Here is a 20,787-nt window from a genome sequence, read left to right on the forward strand (position 1 = left end):
TTTTGAGAATGATGAGGGCAATGAATGTACAAATGTGCTTTACACAATTGATGTATGTATGGATTGTGATGAGTTGTATGAGCCCCTAATAAAATGATAAGTAATAATAAAAAAAGACCAACTCCAGCGCTTTTCACATTTGTGAAACTTTACTGGACTTTGAAGACTTTGGGATGGATTCCTAAAGCACTTGCCCTAATCATTGTGACTTGAACCACTTCAAATGCACAGGGTTGTCAATGATCTGAGACATATATGATATTTACACTAAAGGGCTGATTTTGTAAATGATTGTTGATGGCCTAAAATAAACCAAAGGCACTACTGCCCTCTTGTGGTCACAACAGTCACTCTTTATTGGGAAGGTATATTTTCATTTAACAACAGGTATTGCAGCTGGAGCCCTGGTGGCACAGTAGTTAGGAGTAGGGCTGCAATCCGCAAGGTCCAAAGCTTGAAACCACCAGGCGCTCCACAGGAGAAAGAAGAGAAGGCTTTCTCCTCCTTACATCTCAGAAACCCACAGGGACAGTTCTACCCTGCCCTAGAGGCTCACGAGTTAGAATCAACTGGGTGGCAGTGAGATTATTGAAGCTGGAGGAATCCTAAGTGTTCAGCTGCCAGTAGAAAAGTCTTCGATTAGAAGCTACCAGTCACGCCATGGGAAAAGATGAGACTTACAGCCTTGCAAATTCTTTGGGGCAGTTCTACCTTGTCTATAGGGTTGTCATGGGTAGGAATTGACTTGATAACATTGGCTTTTACATTTATTGTATTTGAACCCAGTAAATCCAAAATTCCATGTATATTATCTATATGTTCCTTGTACTTTACCACATGGCCTCCCAAAACCCTTTTTTAAAATTTTATACAATTTAACTAGGAATAAAATTGTTTTTTTTAATCCAAAGTAGAAATAAAAAGAAATGAGTCGATGGAAAAAATTATTTAAATGACGATAAGCATGCTCCCATTTTTTTATTATATCAACAAATATTTGTAAAAGATGTTGAAAACAAACTAATTTGGCTCCTTTGTTGATATGAGCTTCTGTTAAAAGCACATAGGTCTTTGGGGTGGGAAGGAAGGGTAGCTAAGGGGAAGTCACAGACTACAAGGGTCAGACCAAACCAAACTCAAGGCTAAAAGGTAGACAGGTGTAAACTTGAGGGAAGTGAATGATAATATTTGAGCAAGAGGGGGATGGGTAACAAACAACAGAAACAGAATAAGATAATGAGAGGTTTGATAAGTTTGTAAAACTGATGATATGCTCTGTAAACATTCACCTAATTCACAAGATCAAGTTTTAAAAACAAACAACCAAAGGTCTCAAAAGATCAACACTTTGAGACAAAGGTCTCAAAAGATCAACATTTTCCCTGCTTTCTTATTAAATATACTTATGTGCAAACCAATTTGTATTTAAAAAAATCACAGGTACCTCTTTTATTCCACTTAAGATTTAGTTTGCTTTAAACTGTGGATATGCAATGATTTTTTTTAGCAGTAACACATTGAGACCACCTTATGTTTTCATTTTGGGTTTAGGCAAAACACTGTAGAATATTTTGGTTTTAATAGAATTTGTATCCATGTGTAACCCCTATGTTTGATCTCCCCTCAGTTTAAGTAAAATTTCTTTCCAGGAAGAATAAATGTGTCAACTTTAAGATCTATTCTCAATCTTCTGTGGGGGGGGGGTGTTGTATTTTAATAAAGGTGTGTGTACCAGAGAGATTCTTCATTCACCATATAGGTTCTGTTCATTTTTAAGTATAAAATAAAGGCCACATTAACAGAGCATTACCTGAGGTTGTTTTGGTGTTGGCTGAAGAAACCAGGCTAGCGAGGCTGACAACTTCTCCTGAAGTGAAGATGAACGGAGCAGCCATCGTCACAGGGTTAGTCACAGGGTTGGCTCTCTCGGGAGTAGCATTCACTTGATTCTGCATTGCTTCCTACCAAGCAAGGCAAGATCTTTCCAAGTCAGAACACTTAGTATCCCGCATGATACCGTTATTGAACAGCCCCCTCCACCTATAGCCCTGAGATTCTGACTGATAATGACCCCACAGGTCAGAGCAGAACTGCCTGATAAGGTTTCCAAGGCTGTGACCTTGATGGACACAGACTGCCTCATGTCTCTCTCAAAGAGGGGCCAGTGGGTTTGAACCACCAACCTTTTGGATAACAGCTAAGTGCTTAGCCACTAGGGATTTCTCATTAAGACTTGTTTTTTTCCAAACCATAGAGATGTTAGCTTGTTTTTTTCAAGCTTGTTATTACTTTAGCAAAACAAAGGTATATTATTTGCTGAAAATTCAAGACAATTCAGTTAACCTCTTTAGATCTTGGGTTTATTTCTATTGTTTTTCATTTGAAAAAACAAGGAGCTTGGCCTAAATAGTCTAGACAATAATTTCCAGCAGTACGATTCTCTGATCAATTATCTACAAGTCAACATGCTGGCAGGAGATCTCTTATGCCCTGCAGAGAACAGTATTCTCCAGAGCCTTGTCCAACTACTTGTTCCATTCTGCCACTGAGCAAATTCCTGGGAGGATATATAACAAGCAAATAAATGAGTGCCAGATTTTAAAGTCTAGTTCCATATGCTGCATTCTGTTTCCAGGAATATTTGCTCAATTTTGGTGGAGAAAAAAAAAATCCTTGTGTGCATTTATTTCAGTAGTTTCAGAAGCGGTTTTTTAATAAACATAATCACTACGAAAAAAGCCTAGTTATGAGACTCTAAATAAGGAGTTGAAAAGCATAACCCGTCTACAGACTGTTAGTGAGGGCAAATAAACCTGAAAATGCAACGGTAAGGCCTATCTATTTTCATATATAACTATCCCCTTGCTAAGAACTTCAGTGGAAATAGATTAGCCCTTCTCTGGTTACTGTTCATTCTTCTTTGACTCTGTCCCTTTAACCTGCTGTCACATCCTTAGTTCGAGCTTCACTGGATTTTGCTTGGACTAATGGAAGTTACTCAAGATTTCTGCAGCGTAAGTCTCTCCTCTCTCCAGCCTGTGAGCCACATTCCAACAATCATCTTTCAAAAACAAATCTTTTTCCGTTGTGATCATGTTTGTACAAAGCATGCTTCTGAAACTAAAAAAACACACCAAAAACCTTATCCGTTATCTTCAAAGAAAAAGCTGCTCCTGGATGCTCACGACTAAGAAATCGTCCAAATTCCTTAGCATGCCAGTCAACACCCCTCCCATTCAGACCAGGCTAACTCTCAAGGCGCCGGCTGCCGCTGCTCCTCCCTCCAGCCGCGAGTCACAGAACTTACTCTTTCCCAAACGTCTCATGTTCATTCACTTCTCTCTTTGATTCGCACTTTTCCTAGTGCAGAATAGCATTTCCTCACCTCTCTGCCTACTTCTGCTTCAAGAAGCAGTTCAAACGTTACCTATACTTTGTCTTCCCTTAAAGATCCCTCTCTTCCGCATTCTTGGAACACGCGCTTGACATATTCATCATGTAATATCATAATGCTTTGTTTCCTACCTTTTACCTTCATGACCCTGTGAGTACTCTTCAAGAGTAGGGCCATGCCCCCAACCAGAATAGTGGCTGCTAGTCAAGGGCCACTTGTGGACAAAAGCAACACAGCTAGTGAGTTTTAGATCCTGAAATGGCTTATTTATGACCCAATATGCTGTAGAGCTACATGCCATCTCATGTCAGTTGAAGTACATACAAAGAACATAAGCAGCCTTTAACAGGATCTCAACTGAAGCCTAACGAGAACAGGCAATGGAGAATTTTCACACGGAGGAAGGAAACAAATAAATAATATAGAGTCAAATAGATAGTACTGGACTGGACACACATTGTTCTTCCATCACTAGGAAATATTCAGGACTCTACAGAAGCATACTAGAAGAACTACTTTGATCATTTTGATTCCACTCTTACACAAAACCTTTATTGTCAATTGATGTGTGTACTCTGGGGAGTATAGAGAGGAGCACACCTGGAGAATGACCAGTATCTCAGCGTTGTTTTTTTCCAGGGCTATGTCAAAGGCAGATTTGTCGAATTTGCTGAAAGCATGGACATCAGCTCCATACTTGATAAGCAGCTCTACAACATCTCGATGGTGGTGCTCTGTGGCCCAGTGCAAAGCTGTCATCTTCAACATGTCCTTGGCATTCACATCTGCACCATTCTGTCATAGAAAAAGTAATTTTTCCAATAGACACTGGTTATAGTAGCACAGGTGCAAGATCCCATCACCAAATAGAGATGATTCCCATACTGATTACATATATTCAAATTTAGATCACGTTTACAGAGCATCAAAGGGAAAACATTTCAGAAATTCTCCTGAATACTGACAAACATAATGATTTCAATGAGTGGGTCTTCTAAGGACATCACTGGGAAACGGTGACAGATGGGCGAGCAAGGGGAGAAGAACAGATTTCAGTTGCATTTATTAACAGAGCCGAGTGCCTGATAACACAGGCCTAAGGGCAGAGAACACCGCAGAAAGGGAAGGAGGAAAAACAATAGTCTGGCTACCCTTTAAAAGAGTAGAGCACAAACCCCTCCTGGCCTTGCTGCCTCTGGAGAGAGACACAACTCAATGTTATAAACGGTCCCAACTGAATCCTTCCCAGCCTAGTTCCCACCACTTGTTCAAAGAAGAAAACAGGGAGACACAGGTCTTTTTTCCAGCACGGCCCGCCACGGTGCTTGCTTTACCCTAACAAGCAGTTCCACGATGTGTGTGTGTCCATCAGCTGCAGCCATGTGCAAGGGGGTCCTGTCCACTTTGGTCCGGGCATCCCTGCTAACTCCTGCTCGAAGGAGCACTTCTGCTGTGGAATAATGACCGTACTGGGCGGCAAGGTGGAGGGGTGATGTTCCAAGCTGTGGGAAAATAACACCCACTGACTATCCACTGAGTGCAGAGCCCTGGAGCATTACTGGAGATACACAAATGAATAAGAGTGAAGTCTATGGTTCCCAATTAAAAATATGGAATTTAAAAATTAACTGTACAGTAATGGGCAAATAAGTATACTCCAACTAAATAAACGACAAGTATAAAGGATTTAAATCAGGTGTATTTATCAGATAAGATTCCCTAAAGGACATGCATTTTAAGTAGGATTAGAAAAAGATTTTAAAAAAAGAAAGATTCACAAGAGCAGTCAGTGTCAGGGTAAAGGGAATGGAAGAAGCAAGTTCAATACATTCTTTTACAAAACATTAGAGACCAGAAAGTTACCAATGGAATTTGGAGGTCAAATTTGGTTGGCTGCATAGAGGTTGGTTGCTACAGGAAAGCAAAGTAAACAAGACCAGGGGATGTAGCAATGGCGTCCAAGCGCAGCCAGTCAGCCTGTGCAATCTCAACAGAATCTTTTAACAATGAGCTATGAGCACCCTCGTTGGCCAGAGACCTGTGGGCCTCACTTTGGGCTATGCTTTGGATTGTAAGCCTATGTGGGTTATTCTTTGCTTTTCATATAGTCAGCTTCTCTGCCTGACTGGACTTAATTCACATTGCACGTTTCAGGTCTATTTATAGAAATGCTAATCTCCTGTTTTTCTTTTCTTCCTTTTTCTGAGTGCTAAGAACCTGCTGGCCTCTGACGTTATAAATTAATTACCCCTGAATAGAAAACAGTCTCTCACTGAATTTTAAAAAGTGGTCAATGCTTACAAAATCTGAGCGCCCAGAAAGTCCCTATTATAACGTGCCCCTGATTCCTGACACTGCTCTCCAAACTGCTGTCAAGGTTCATTAAATGACACCTTCTCCTTTAATGTGCCTTAACAAAATGGCTAGACATCTTAAAAGACAAAATCCAAGGAGTTTATTAGTTTGGAAATGCATTTTTAGTGTACTGATTTTGTGGAATTTCCAGCTAATTACAGAAGCCTCCAGCTAATTACAGAAGCCTATAACCCAAAATGTACTCCAGGGTGACTCAAACCTTTAGAAAATACTCTAAAAAGCATTCTAGAGAATCACAAGTCCACAGTGCCTTAAAATCACCTCTCATATATCCATGGGAGACTCCATTTGAAAAGGAAAACAAAAAGAAAGTCAAATAGTCACATGAGACAAAGAAAATAAAACTTGTAAGGGGAATGAGGCTGAGGAGACAAAAAAAACCCCCAAACCTAATAAAGTCTGTTTCGCCTGTAGGAACAAGGCGCAGAAAATCACACTCCGGGAATCATGAGGAGACCTTCCCCTGAGCTTACCCAGTCTGTGGTGAATGGGGCACCATTTGCCATCAACGTTCTCACTTCATCATCTTGGCCTTTTCTTGCTGCTTCTAGCAGCCTCTTTCCCAAGTCCACCAAAGACATCTTTATGCATAGGAACAAAAGTTTCTAGGAAGCTATAACCCAAACACAAGGAAGGCTGTCTATAAAATGTTTTCAGATTTCGTGAGCTTGAATGTATACATAATAAGATACTTCTTAAGCTGACAGGCTGGTAGGCCACGTCCTTTCTACTTCATCTAGATATTTCTTTTTATTATTATTATGCTTTATTTTTAATTATTAAGTACTTTTATTAGGGGCTCTTACATCTCTTATCACAATCCATACATTCATCCATGTGTCAAGCACATTTACTGCCGTCATCATTTTCAAAGCATTCTCTTTCCACTTGAGCCCCTGATATCACCTCCCCATTTCTTCCCCTTCCCTCCCTCACATCTAGATATTTCTACTACAATCAATGTTGGGGAAAGTTTCAGATTCTAAACAATAGTTCTCTCACTTTCTATCTCTAGAAAAATACTTCAAAAATATGTGTCATACACTCTCAAATCAATTCTAATTCTACATTTTACTCTTAAAGATCCACTACTATCAAGTCAATTCCAACTCACAGTAACCCCACATAGGCTTTCTGAGAACATAAGCCTTTCCAGGAACAGACAGCCTCATCTTTCTTCCACAGAGAGGCAGGTGGATTTGAACTGCCAACATTGAGGTTAACAGTCCCATACCTAACCTATAGTGTCATCAGGCTCCTTTTTTAACTGGTTTTTACTCTTAAGGAGTCGTTAAAAACAGCACTTTTTCCCCTTTGACATGTCCCCTGGTAGAATATTACTCAAAGGAAAACAGTACAAAGTAATAAAACATGCATGCCAATCATGCAGAAAAGAATTTCAAGTTTTCATGGAATCTAAACATTTGGGAATCACTGAGTATGAATAAACCAGTGAAAACTCATCCCGAGCTAATTTTTAAGCCTTAAATAGTCAAATGAAAACATTCCCTGACATCTTCTTGAAATCAAACAATAGTTCAGCTTAAGTGGTTAAAAAAAAAAAGTAGTGAAAATGTCTATGTTGAGCTTTTTAACCTTGAGTACAGGCCTTTAAAATGTCCATAATAAAACTGGAAATATACATAAAGAATGTTGATTTTATTTATAGAAAATAGAGGGTTTTCTTGAGGGAAAACACTATGATTAAGTTGCCCAGAACACCATTTTTTACATGAGAGAATGATGAACAGGCAAACCAAAGATACTGAGACTTGGGCATAAGGCAAATATTTTCCTTAGTGATTAAAGTGAGTCTGTCACACTCAGGAAAACAAATGACATTACTTATTGCCATTTATCAATTTTAATTCGAACTCTCAAGCAAAAATTAGAATTTCAGAAAACCTATACTAACTGTGATTTTAACAATAGGAGCCCCAAACCCATCTGCCAATTATCTAGTCAGATTAAGCCGTTGGCAGATCCCCCCTCGCCACGGGCAAAGCTCTGGAACAGTCTTACCATCAAACATAGATCACTGTCATCCTGAATTTTCTGGATCAAACTTGATAGTCAGGTCAATTGACCCCTCCCTCTAGACCCAATCTGCAAGGTGCAAGGGTCTCTTGTTAGTTCCATGACAAAAACTTCTTCCCGGGTTTTTAAATTTTTGTTGTTGTTTTTTTTTCCTTTCTTCTTTGTTTGTATTTTTACCTTTATGTTACTATTGTTTTATCCTTACCACTTCATTTCGTTTCTGTTCTTTATTCTGTTGGGTCTCCCAGTGTGTGAAGCACAGGAGAGGAGCAGAGAGACAAGAACTGATACAAGGGCTTCTAAGGGGTGTAGGTCTGAGGGGTGGGGACATGGGGATGGTGAAGGGACTTGGGGAGTAAGCAATGAAGGTGGGAGGGGGAGTAAGCACTAGGCGATTTAATCATGGGGGGGGGAAGAAAATGTTCTCTAAATGGCTTGTGGTAATGATTGTACAATTCTTCTTGATATGATTGAACTATTGAATTATGTGATATGTAGATTAAGTGCCAATTAAACGGTTAATAAAAATAATAGCATTGTACAAATGTACTTAACACAAAGGATGGATTATGATAAGAGTTGTATGAGCACCCAATAAAATGATTAAATAATAATAAAAATGGCACAGTGAAAATAAATAAAATGTTCCTTTTCCAAGTACATGTCATAACAAATTGGCTGCAGAATATATAAAAGCCCAGCTGTCTACTTAGGGTTTTATAAAAATAGAAAGCAATGCTATTCTCCTAATTTTCAAAGTACATTCATCATAAAAACATGTTATATATCATAGATTCATTATCAGTTACACTGGAGTCCTAACAATGTTCATTTAAGTGTGTAAAGGAGCCCTGAAAGCAGAAAATTTGAGAATTACTAGCTTAAACAAAACTTAACACTTTACAATTTAGATTTTTATCGAAACATAGATTTTTATGCTCAAAGTTGGAGTTCAGGAAATCACAGGGGAAGTAAATATACCTGAGAATCCAGTACAGTCTCATAATTGGTATATTCAGGGGCATAGTGTGAACTTCTTTTGCATGAATTTGTATACACGCCTATCCAAGCGTTAGTTTTTAGAATTCAAGAATATGCCAGACACACAAAAAACTGAAAAACCTTTTAGAACACAGAGACTTCATGTTTTTCCATGGTTAACTTCATTTCAAAATTTCATCTGTTTTAACCTAATTATCCTACTACTAAGAGTTAAAAGGAACCCAAGTGGCATAGTGTGTTACATGTGGGGCTGCTAACCCTAGGTGTTCAGTTCAAAATCACTAGCTGCTCCTTGGGAGAAAGATGAGGCTAACAATTATAGGCTTGGAAACCCAGAGAGACAGTTCTACTCTGTCCTAGAAGGTTGCTACAGTTGAAATTTACTTGATAGCAGTGAGATGTTTTTTAATGGGTAAAAACTAGAACAATTTTCTGATTGGTTAAATAAAAATGACTCCTTCATAGTTCCTCAAAATGCATTATACAAAAGGTATTATCATTCAATAGTAATAATCCGTACAATGAATAATCACAAAAGGAAGGGATATTCTACACAGGGATCCTTAAAAATACTGACGCAAATACTTAACTATCCTAATAATGAAATCCCCCCCCCCTCTCTCACACACACACACACACACACACAATTCAGTTGTTAAGGTATCTCTTTAAATAGAACTCTCATTTGCTTCATGCTCTTGAAAAGTTGTTACTTTTGGGAAACAAGACTTTAAATAAATTGACTTCTACACCATGTAATTGGTGTCTTCAGCACCTGAACTCTTGCAAAAGATTTTTGGTTAATTTTCCCCACTGTATTCAACCTTCATACACGTTTTATTACTTTCCTTTAATCATGTATTTGTGAGCAGTGTACTAGTACCAATGAGTGGTAATCACTTCAAGTTTGCTATACTATTATTTCAATAGCTGACTCACCTCCCACCCTAAGCCTTATTTTCCACTATACAAAGGCACTGTTAAACTCTGGGATGAGAGTGTAAATAAAGAAATATACTCATTTGTTTGATATATGAAAGATGTTCCCCAAATGTGCTCTTCAGGGCTCTTTTTTCCACCCTACCCTCAGTTATTATATTTTAATATATATTTTTTCTTTTGAGTTAGCCCGAAGCAGCCATCTCAAGTTAAAGCAAAACGTTTAAGTAACAGCACTTTGGGGGGGGTGGGGGTAGGCTAGGCTCCTTTCTCCTAGTCTCCCATGCCAGCAGACAAAACCTGTGTAATAGACCAGAGGGACTTCCGAGCTCCCAGATTGCAAACAGGGAGGGGAAGACGTTCTCCTGTGGGCTACTGCACCTTCACTTTCCCTCTATTTAACAGGGAGAAAAACCCCTCCCAAACAAGAACTCACACCAAGTGTGGTTTCAATCATTTATGAAGTGCTTGGGCTCCTGACAACGAAGTACTCTCATCATCACGGTAATTGTTTATATAAGAATTTGGGTGGGGTGTCCTCCAGGGGTGTATGAAAACACATGCTTTAAGAGCATCGCGACTGAACTGGTTGGATCAAAAGGTATGCAGAAAGTCCGGTCCCAAATGGGCAGAAAATGTTGTCAAATGGTTGACGGTAAGCCAAGGAAAACCTCCTTTTCCGTTGGCGTCAAAAAGCGAGAGCGGGACCCTGGAGAGCAGTCCTCCGGGGAAGGAAGGGGCTGATCTCCGCGGGCGCCGCGGGCTCCGGGGAACTCCGGGGAGACTCGGGGAAAGCTAACGGAAAGGAGACTTGGAATCGAAGGATGCGGGGTCCGACCACCAACTCTTTTTGTCCCGGCCGACTTGCACCCGGCCCCGCCGGGCCGCCAGCTGTGCACACGACCGTGTGCCGGGCCGCCAGCTGTGCACACACACCGCTCCCCCGCCGACCAGAAGCAGCCCTCCGGCCCCTCAGCGCCATCACCCGCCTCTGTCCTAAGAGTGTCCGGCCGGGTCCGGAGCGAGGGTCCCCGCGTCGCGGACGCTGCCCGGCCGAGCCGCGCCGCCCCCTAGTGGTCACCTCGGCGGCCCTGGCGCCCCGCGGTCCAGCCGCTCCCCAGCCCCAGGTCTTACACCCACCCCTTCTTCACCTCTTCCCAGTCCCCTCCCCTTCCTCCCGCAAGGATCCCCTTCCTCTGCGTCCCTGCCCCCGGCCGCCCGCGCTGCGGAGAGGGGGCGCCGCGCCGCCGGCACCCAGGAGCCCGGGGTTAGCCGCGAAGGAGTGAGACCGCTCACGGCGCCCTGCCCCCCAGCGCCGACGCCCCCCACGGACCACGCTTCTCATTCCCTCACCTCCGCGTCCGGGGCGCTGCCGGCTGCGTTCCCGCCGAGCCCGCCAGTTTGCTCCCGTTTCCTTCTCCAGTTCAGACCCCCTGTCACCGACGGTTACTTGTTGGCCTTTTCACATAGGCGTCTTTGGGGGGCCTTTAACCCCCCCTCGTGGAGAAATGGACGCAACAAAATGGCAGACCCGGAAGTGGAGGCGCGGCAAGGCCAGTTTCTGGCGGAGGAATCCGTGGAGGGAATTCATTCGAAAGCCCGCGTCTGCGTTCGAGGAGACGGCTGACACACCTCCGAGGTTCATTTCCTGCGGACTGAGGGTCTTTCGAGGGGGAAAGTGCGCATCCGAAAGGGCCTCGCAGCACTCCTTCGGGCGGCGTAGGATTATTTGATGACGTGTCGTGTAGTTCCGGCAGGGGCCGGCCCGGGCGGGTTGGTTTTGGCGCCAAGGACTCGGCGCTGGAGAGCAATGAGCTGCTCCTTGGGTCCTGCGGCCGCTCTCCTTGTGGTCGCGTGTCCGGGAGACCGGTTTTAGAACTGACGGGAGGGCCTTGCCCCATCCCGATCTTGGACAGAGCTGTTTGGGTCGTTCCTGTAGCGTGACTGTCAGGGCCCAGAACCAGTATCGAGGCCAGCGGTGAAAAACCGGAGAACTAATTTTGGGGGGATGGAAAAAGATAAAAGATGGAGCCGCTTTCCCCTTCAAGACGCACAGTCCTTTGGGGGCAGTTCTACCCTGTCATACAGGGTCGCTGAGGGTGAATCAACTCAATGGCAACGGGTTTGATTCCCCTCCCCTCCCTAATAATGAAGGCTACAGTGTGCAAACCAACCAGGTGCCCTGACAAGAGGACAGCCCTGGTTTTGACCGCCAGGGTCAGTTCAAAATTCCGTAAAAATAGACTCCACCACTTAATCTGACTCAGAGGAGGAAGATTTCCCCTTCTCTGAACGTCTCTAGGTCACTGCTAGAGTAATTTTAAGAGTACTTGTGGCATGCTGCTAAGTATCCATATTACTATTTGTCACCCAGAAACGCTGTTGGCCACTCTGTGTTCTTTGCAAAACTGCTGTTCAACATTGTGCCTTTTGGGAAGCAGAAAGCCAGGCTTACTTCCAAGGCCTCTCAGTGGGATTGAACCCCACCAGCCTTTCAGGATTGTTTGCAAGACCCCGGCATTCTCTTGGTGGTAACTTTCCTTTTCAGTTTGAGAGTAGGACTGATTCATTCTGTTGACATCCTTTCATACAGTTTCCTGCTTTTCCTGTAGTCAAAAACCAAAAGGAATAAAAAACGCCAAAACCCACTGCCATCCACAACCCTTCTAAAGGGTTTCTGAAGCTTTGTAAATCCTTTTTTTTTTTCTAAAGTTTCATTTTTGTTCCTCGGAGCATCTGCTGGGTTACAGTGACTCTCCTTGAGTTTAGCAGCTCAGTGATTACCAGGGTTCCTTTTTTTTTTTTTTAAATCATTTTATTGAGGGCTCGTACAACTCTTCTCACAAGCCATATATACACCCATTGTGCCAAGCACATTTGTACATTTGCTGCCATCATTTCAAAACATTTTCTTTCTAGTTGAGCCCTTGATATCAGCTTTTTTCCCCTCCCTCCCTCACGAACCCTTGATAATTTTTAAATTATTTCATGTCTTACACTGACCAATGTCTCCCTTCACCCACTTTTCTCCTATCTATCCCCCTAGGAGGGGGTTATATGTAGATCACTGTGATCAGTTCCCCCACACTCCCCCTACCTTCCCCCTACCCTCCTAGTATCTCTACTCTCATTATTGGCCCTGAGGGATTTATAGGTCTTGAATTCCCTGTGTTTCCAGTTCCTATCTGTACCAGTGTACATCCTCTGGTCTAGCCAGATTTGTAAGGTAGAATTGGGATCATGATAGTGGGGGGGAGGAAGCATTAAAGAAGCGGAGGAAAGTTGTGTTTCATCCATGCTTATGACACATAACTGTAAGCACTCAACCTTACCTGCCCTGAGTGAGCCTGGATAATAGGGCTTATCCTTTAGCAGATCTTCAAACCTTCAGGCAAGATGAGCAATAAGCCAGCTTTGTCTGAAGTGGAGAAGTTTAACAAGTCAAAACTCAAGGAAACAAATACTAAAGAAAAAATACTCTCCCCTGGAAGGAGACTTCAACAGGGGAAAGAATGTGTGCAGTCATCATAAAATGGGGACGTCCTCCTGGGAGCAAATTGCAACATAGCTTGAGTGTTGTCTTAGTTTGATAGGCTTCATTTTGTAAACCTGTTTGTAGAGATTTTAGGAAATTTCTGGTATCTTCTCCATATTCTCTGGCCGAGGGCAGAGGTAGCCAATGAACCATCATCTTTGTTTGAAAATTTCCCCTTGGTGTGTAATCTCACATGACCCATGCTATCCAAGATCCAACATGTAAGAGCTGTGTGTGGGCAGTTGTTGCCTTCCCTACATAATATGCCATTGTCAACCTCCAGCAGGTACCCTCATTACTCAAAAATTTCCATGACATTGCATGCTTTTGCTGCCTCTTACAATTCATTTACATTGCTAATGTAGCAATAAAATAAAAAATATATAATCGTTTAAAAACAACCCCAACTTACTGCCACCAGGCCTAAAGGACTGGGTAGAGCTGCCCCTATGGATTCTTGAGTCATTCTTAGAAAGCCTCATCTCTCTCCCGCTGAGCGGCTGGTGGTTTGGAATTGCTGACCCTGTTGTCGCAGCCCAACCCATAACTATACCCACATGGGCACACAAAATTCCCAAGTTAGGATTAAACATTTTAATTGACATCTGTTATAAAAAAGAAAGTCACTTTTGGGTGAATTATTCTGAGGCATCTAGAATCTATATTTCCAAATGTGGCTGATCATTGGAATTATCTGAGGATCTGGTGAAGCTTCAGATCCCTGGGGTCTATTTGCAAGTTAAAGAATCAGAATCCATAAGGGGGAGAGCTCAGAGAATCTGTATTTTCACCAGATCCCTCCGTGATTCCAATGACTGGCCAGGTTTGGGAGCCTAGGATCTAGATGGAGGTAATGATGAACTGATTGAGAACCACAGGGGCCTCCTAGGCCTGATGAGAACCCTTTTGGTAATCAATTAGCAATCAGAGGGGCCCTTGATGTGGATTTTCCTTTCTAATTTTAAATTGACTTCACCCTCTTTCTTATTCTCTAAGGTAGCCTGAAGTTCACTATTTTTACATTGGTTATTCAAATGATTCTTTACACTGAATATTAAAAAGGTAAAATTATTAGCTGAAAGTGAGTTTCTGAGACCTAGGGTTCTTTCCTGTGAAGAGAGAAAACTAGAATTCAGTTCTGGGATTGAATGTCTTTATTAAACAAATGAGCGAATGGCAGCAATCTCTTTGGGAGGGCTGGAGCACGAGGTCAAAGGTTAGAGTGTGATTGTTTATTTCATGGTCTCAAGGTGGCTGAAGAACTGTTCCTAAGGCCCATTGACCAACAGGAGGGCCCTACTAATACAGGAAACAGCAAATTCTTTGCCTTAAAAAAGGAGTCAAAAATGCTACAGATTATCTTAATAGTACAATTGCATCATACATTTTGAAATCTGGCTTTCCTTGGCTAGATTTTCCCACTCACAGTTTGGAGCACAGTTGTGAAACGAGAAGGCTTGAAGGAGCACACTTTGCTCTTTCCGAAATGATGCCAAGCTTTTCTCTATTTTCCTTTTCTATGATGGATTATCTCCAATTTTTATTACATGTTTATCAAACCCCAATGTAGCTGGGGAAAAGAGTATAAGAATGTGGAGAATCAGAAAAGCAAGTCTTTAACCACCTTGGTGTTTAAGAGATCTTACTGTTCAGTAGCAGATATCCCAAATTACAACTCCCAAGGCTGGGAGTTTATTATCAACCTCTTCCTTGTGTGCTGACTGGAACAGTGTCCTTGGACTGTTTGAACACTCCTTAGGTTGATTAAAATGGAGTGAAATCAGTCCTCCATTTTGAACTACTCTGATCCCTCCCCCCACCCAAATCAGGCTTACTTTCGGGAGTGACTATAGGGGGTGGGGAGGGAGGAAAGGAATCCCTGTGACCCTGCACTACTCCATTGCCACTGCTTCAGTGTTTACTGTGTGGTGTGAAGGCCTTTGAGATAAACAGAGAAGGAAGATAAATAGATGAATAAATACATAAATAAAATTCTGGCAGATTCATGAGCACTACCTCATCACAATGGAGGGGAAAGAGCAAGATTAAAATAGGAAAGGAAGGGGCTGGAAGGGAAAACAATGAGGAGGAGAAGGTGGGAGGAGAGAGGAGTCTTGGCCTTAGAGCAAGTCCAACTCAAAGGAGTGGATGCTGGCGATGGGCGCTCTCCAGAAGTTGAAGGTGCTGTACTCAAGGAGGGCATCGCCATCCGGGTTTTCCTCTCGCTCTGCTCTGGCTGCTTGTCCAGTCGCTTTGCCATCACTGGGGCTCTTGATCTTGTAGGTGGCTGTGTCTGACAGACCCAGGCCTTCCAGCTCCGACAGGTCCAGTTCTGGAATGGGCATCCTCCAGAAGAGAAAGGAGCTGTACTGGCTACTCACAGGCTCCCTCATAGCTGCCTGTGAAAGAAACCACTTGTCAGTTTTCATGCAATCGCAACCGCCTTTTGGCATTTCCTTGCTTATAAACTATTCCTAATCACTTCTGCGCATAACCCAATCCACAACCTTAGGACAGACTTCAGGACCCCCTTCCTCTAAGACCATTTGCTACCCTCTTCCTCACCTTTGGAATGACTTAGTTGTCACCTACTGCATCCAGTCAGTCGAGTTTAGTTTCCAAGGCCCTCCTGGTTGGGCCCTCTTCCTTGCAGTATACAGCTTCTGCCAGCTACATTCATCCATGGCTTACTTAATTCTCTTCTTTTTATCTTAAAATATTACTTTGGTTTCAAGACTCTGTGAAGACCCAGAGGAATCTTTCCTACTAGATGTATACATATTTGACTCTTCCTGCCTTGGCCTAATAGGTCGATACCTCTGAAGAGATTTTTCATGACATTTCTGCTTTTTTTCCCCCTACCTTCTAAACCCTACTGTAAACGGACCTATTCATGGATGATGTATTTAAACTCTCAGTTCTACCTCCCCTGTTTTCTTCTGCATCCCCCCAACACTCCTGTAGAGGTTTACCCTGTCTATATCTGGGTGGGGGTTACAGGTGATGGTCGTGGTGTGTGTGTGTGTGTGTGTGTGTGTGTGTGTGTGTGTGTGTGTCTGGATGCCATCTACAGACTGGGAATTTCTCAGTCAGTCCCCCACTGCTGACTTTGAACTCTTTCCATAAGTGCTGAATTATGCACTCCAGTGACACTCAAGGCTGCTGACTAATTGTCCGTCACTATTTACTTTGTACAATGAACACCTTGCACTCCATCTAATGCCCACAGATAGCCTAACAGATTGTCTCTCCCGTGACTACTGCTCCTGCAGAGCAAAACCCAGGTTCAAAACTGTCCTGGGCTATAGCAGGGTCCTGAGTCTCTGCAAAAATATATCTGATAGTAGCGCGAGCAAAGGGATTGGAAATGCCAGGTAAAAAAGGCAAATTTTAGATCAAAAGGGGGAAAAGTCTCAACAGAATCAGGTACTTTCCCACAATCATTTTAATGATTAATTCTATTACCTGTTCTGCTCAACTCACCCACACCCTGATCTCACATAGCTATTATATTTCCCTGTAGCCCCCATCTCCTTGCTTACCAGTCAAAGGAAGGAGCAAGGAGCATTAGTTGAAAGGCTCCCAAAGAGCAGAAAGAACACTGCCCTGATTCCAAATATAAAACCCCAGGCTTCAACACACCCCACTGGCTCTCAGAATGAATGAGAGCCCTACATAGTGGTCTTAAATAGGCTTCAAAATGCCCCTATGTAAGGAGAAATGTCACTATTGAGGCAAAAATCAGACAAACAAAACCCCCCACCTTCATCGAGAACAGTGTTAGGCTTTCAGAGTGCAAGGACTTCAGGCGTGGGGAGAATAACGACGTTTTTCAGATGAAGAGTGATTTCTAAGTTGTTCAAGCTACTAAACAAAAACCCTGGGAAGGGAACATTACTCAGCAGAGTAGCTGCTTGGAAGGAGGGTGATGCAGGGAGGGGAGCATGTTGGAAAGAAAAATGATCTCATCATCCTATGATAGGATCATCTCCCAGCCATTTACAGAGACATGTGCACGGAAAGATAACAGAAAATGGCTGTAGCTATTAATCTCTGCTTAGGCTACTAGTTTAGGCTATAGGAACCCTAAGTAGCAAACCCAGGAGTCAGAAGCATACTTCTGCCTATGGCTTTTTCTTTCTTTCTTAGAATAGCACCAGCATTTTCTTAGCCAGCTGGCTTCTTTATAGCCCCTTACTGAAAAGTTCTTAGAGCAAGGTTAGCATAATACTGGCTAAAAGAACGACTCCTAGTGAGGAGGGGAACCTATAGCATTTTAAAAGTAGAAGCCACCTTAGAAATTACCTAGTGGCTTATGAAACCTTCCAGCCAGTTTGGATAGAACTCCACCGGTGTCTTATAATTTCCAATCGGGTCCCCTTTCAATAGGCTGTACATAGATACTGCCCAAACAATCCTTGAGCGTGTCTGGAAGAGTTTAACTTGCAATTAAAGTAAAGGGAAGTTTTACAAAATGCTATGGCCCTAAAATCTCATGCCATTAGCCTAGAGATACGTATAGAGTAGCAAATGCATTCTAGAAGACATTTCAATGAGCAGATGTGCATTTAAAATTAAGTCAGGAATGTAAGGTAAGGGCCACAGCTTAACCCCACTGACCCCGTATCAATGGCAGCTCATTGTGACCCTATAGGACAGGGTAGAACTGCCCTTCTGGGTTTCCGGGACTGTATGAGACAGTTTCAGCTTTCTCTTGAGCAGTGGCTGGTTGTGAACTGCTGACCTTGCAGGTTAGCAGCCACAGCTGAGGGAGGCTAAAATTCCCTTTAGTATTGAAGTTCTGATTTAATGTAATGTGTTTTTCATTTCCAATTCCCCCAAATTTTACCAAAGATCTCTTTTCAACTAGCTTTCCCTCCTCCCTGAATGCTCTCTACCCAGACCTGATGGTGGTATGGGCACTGCCTAACATCATTCACTTCACTTACTGGGCTCACACAGTCCCCTGCACTACAATGTATCCTCATGATCCTTCATTTAAAATTATCCAGATATTTTAGGCAAAGGTCATTTCTAAATATACCCCTCTATATTTTTAGGTACACGATGAGAGCATATACATGTTAAAAAGACACACCCTCTCTGAGCCACAGAACTATACTGGAAGAGCCTTTGTCCTGAGCCTCTGTGGGTCTGGTGGACACAGGCCGTGCTGTGTCATACTGCCAAGGTGCTGGCCTGCCGGGGTGGCTGGGTGAGGGCTGGGAAAAGGAATGGAAGCGCTCCCGCGGGATGGATTCTCATCTTACATGCCTCGCCCTATTGGCCATGTCCTTCTCCCACCTATTTCACTGGACTGCAATAAACACACACAAAAACCCCCAAAACATTCCTTTTCAGAAGACTGCCTCCATCCCTAGCACACAGGATTATACTGATTGATTTCAATATGGAATCAGGCAGCTTCTCCCCCCCAGGAGAGCTCCCCTCCCCCGCCTCACCTACCCCCAGCTACCTCTTTGGAGCAAAGGTGTGAGATGGCGTGGCGACCACTGACATTACCCAAAATATCGTACATACCATATCCCTCACTCCTTCCTTTCCTTCTAGGGACACAAATTAAGTTTGGGCGTGAGGGTAGTGACATCGATGAAGCATGGAGGAGAAAAAATTGGAAATGTATCCTAGGAAGGATACAGCAGGAATAAAGATTCGTCAAAACCCTAGTAGATCAAATTATGATAAGTTAAAATGAAAAATGTAATTAACTAGGTTAGAGATTAAAATATACAGGACAATGAAATAGCTCTTTGGACGAAGGAGGTAAATGCTCAGAGGTGCTATCTACACATCCAGGGTTAGAAATGTCTATGTAGAAGACAGCAAGGCAAGGATGGAGATGTGGAGATGTAAGGCGGTGATCAAAGAACTATTACCCATTGTTCAGAGCGCCCCCTTCTCCTATCTTGAACTGTTGTCCCCCACCCTCATCCTTATTTGGGGTTCTCAACCTAACCATAGGAAGCTGCTCTTGCATCTTAGCAAGCCCCCTCCCCTCGGGTTGGTTTACCTGTTAGCAATTAATCACTAGCGTGTGCCAAAGGTAGAGGGCCTGCAGCTGGGGCTCCGGGATCAGCTCTGGGCTGGAGGAAAAGGAGGCTGTTGGGCTTTGATGGCTTCGTCTTCTCACTCTCGCTCTTCAATGACCGAGTCTGCCTGCTCAGCCTCCCCCTGCAATGCAGCCCCTCCTAAGAAGGGCGGAAGGACTCCCCGCCCCCGCCTCCTCCCTGCCTGACTCGGCTAATTCAAACGGTAGGTTGCCGAGCCCTTTAGAGGAGGACGCGGATTGACGCATCGAACAATGAAAAATGATTCCCGATCTCTCCTAGCGCCCTCATGCTGGGGGGGGGGGCAATGAATGAGCAATTAGTTGTCTTGTGCTTTAGTGGTCGGCTTATGGATGAAGACAGCTTAATTTTGCAGACAATGAAAAGGAGTGTCGTTTGCCCCAAATTAAAGATTTCAGATGATGAGGTATTTGGACAATCAGAAAAAATCTTCACGGGTCTCTAGCCCCGAGAATAAATCAATCTAGCCCCGTCCCGACTGGGCGGAGACGGGCTGTGTCCACCTCTCGGTGGGGTCGGGGTATTGGGCGCTCCGCTCGGTTTTGCGCCCCCGGGTCCGTGGCACGTAAAGGGAGAGTGCGATTATCGGGCGCCCGGTTCGAGGCGTCCACCACTTCCAGCTCGCCCGTCCAGCGGCGGCCCGGGGAAGCTCGGGGGGCGCCCTCCCAGCCCCGCGCCCCGCGGGGAGGAGCCGTGCGCCCGGCGCGGAGCTGCGCGGGTTTCGTAATCGCGTCGCGGCCGTTTCCGCCCTCCGCCGGCCCCACCTCTGCCGCCGGCCCGCCCTCCGCTCCCCCGCGCGCCGGAGAGCCAGCCGGGATCCCCACGCAGGCCGGCGCGGCGCCGAGCCCCCCGCTGCAGCGCGACGCCCTGGGGCCGGAGACCAGGTGAGACGGCCGGCCGAGCTGGACCCCGGCCCCGCCGCCACGCCCGGCCCGGCCGGGCGGAGACGCACCGGATGCGGGGGTGGGGGTGGGAGGGTGGCCGCGGCCGGGGCTTTGCCTGGGGGATGCCGGTTCGTGGGAACCGGGGTGCCGCGGTCCGAGAAAGAAGGGGCTGGGGGAGAGGGCAGGTTGGAAAGGTGTCCCCTGAGCCTCCCCAAACCCAACCCGAGGCGGCGCGTGCCGGACGCGGCGAGCGGAGCGGGGTCCCGGAGCCGTCCGGGCGGAGTTGGAGGTTGGGCGGAGCAGAGATTGTCTGGGTAGAGATGGCGGGGCAGAGACAAATGGAGGCTATGTGACCGAAACATCCTGGGGTGGCGGAGCTCACGAGCGCTCGGGTGTGCTTCCCCTAAGGGCCCCACAAGACCTTTCCTGGGGGAAAGGGCGAGCTTGGTGCTGGGGCAGATGCCGGTCACTGCTGGACGTGGGGTCCAGCCGGACCACCTTCCGATTCCCAGTAGCCCGCCCTGTCTCGAG

The 20,787-nt window shown here is 44.5% G+C and overlaps 3 protein-coding genes across 5 annotated transcripts in view; 1 reads left to right on the forward strand and 2 right to left on the reverse strand.

The window, feature by feature from the left end:
• The window catches only part of GABPB2 (GA binding protein transcription factor subunit beta 2), a 30,397-nt gene extending 18,972 nt beyond the window's left edge, over positions 1–11,425 (reverse strand). For all 3 annotated transcript variants that reach the window (XM_045295700.1, XM_045295699.1, XM_045295698.1), the window contains exons 1-5: positions 11,102–11,425; positions 6,244–6,383; positions 4,729–4,896; positions 3,995–4,189; positions 1,811–1,961 (exon numbers count right to left, since the gene is read on the reverse strand). In XM_045295700.1, the coding sequence (XP_045151635.1) occupies positions 1,811–1,961; positions 3,995–4,189; positions 4,729–4,896; positions 6,244–6,351 (622 nt within the window). In that variant the 5' untranslated portion in view covers positions 6,352–6,383; positions 11,102–11,425. The remainder of the gene's footprint in view (positions 1–1,810; positions 1,962–3,994; positions 4,190–4,728; positions 4,897–6,243; positions 6,384–11,101) is intronic.
• A 1,560-nt stretch (positions 11,426–12,985) lies between these two features.
• LOC101660747 (thymosin beta-15A-like) lies at positions 12,986–13,764 on the forward strand. The gene has a single exon (XM_045295703.1). The coding sequence runs from the start codon at positions 13,145–13,147 to the stop codon at positions 13,277–13,279; it is 135 nt and encodes a 44-aa protein (XP_045151638.1). The 5' UTR covers positions 12,986–13,144; the 3' UTR covers positions 13,280–13,764.
• A 658-nt stretch (positions 13,765–14,422) lies between these two features.
• On the reverse strand, positions 14,423–19,545 carry MLLT11 (MLLT11 transcription factor 7 cofactor). The gene is made up of 2 exons (XM_045295701.1): positions 19,315–19,545; positions 14,423–15,682 (listed from the first exon to the last, which is right to left on the reverse strand). Exon 2 carries the CDS (start codon positions 15,674–15,676, stop codon positions 15,404–15,406), a length of 273 nt encoding a protein of 90 aa, XP_045151636.1. The 5' UTR covers positions 15,677–15,682; positions 19,315–19,545; the 3' UTR covers positions 14,423–15,403.
• Between the last annotated feature and the right edge of the window lie 1,242 nt (positions 19,546–20,787).

Source organism: Echinops telfairi, unplaced genomic scaffold (genome assembly GCF_000313985.2).
Source record: "Echinops telfairi isolate 266 unplaced genomic scaffold, ASM31398v2 ScPeMD7_5805;HRSCAF=6673, whole genome shotgun sequence".
In the NCBI taxonomy this organism is placed as follows: Eukaryota; Metazoa; Chordata; class Mammalia; order Afrosoricida; family Tenrecidae; genus Echinops; species Echinops telfairi.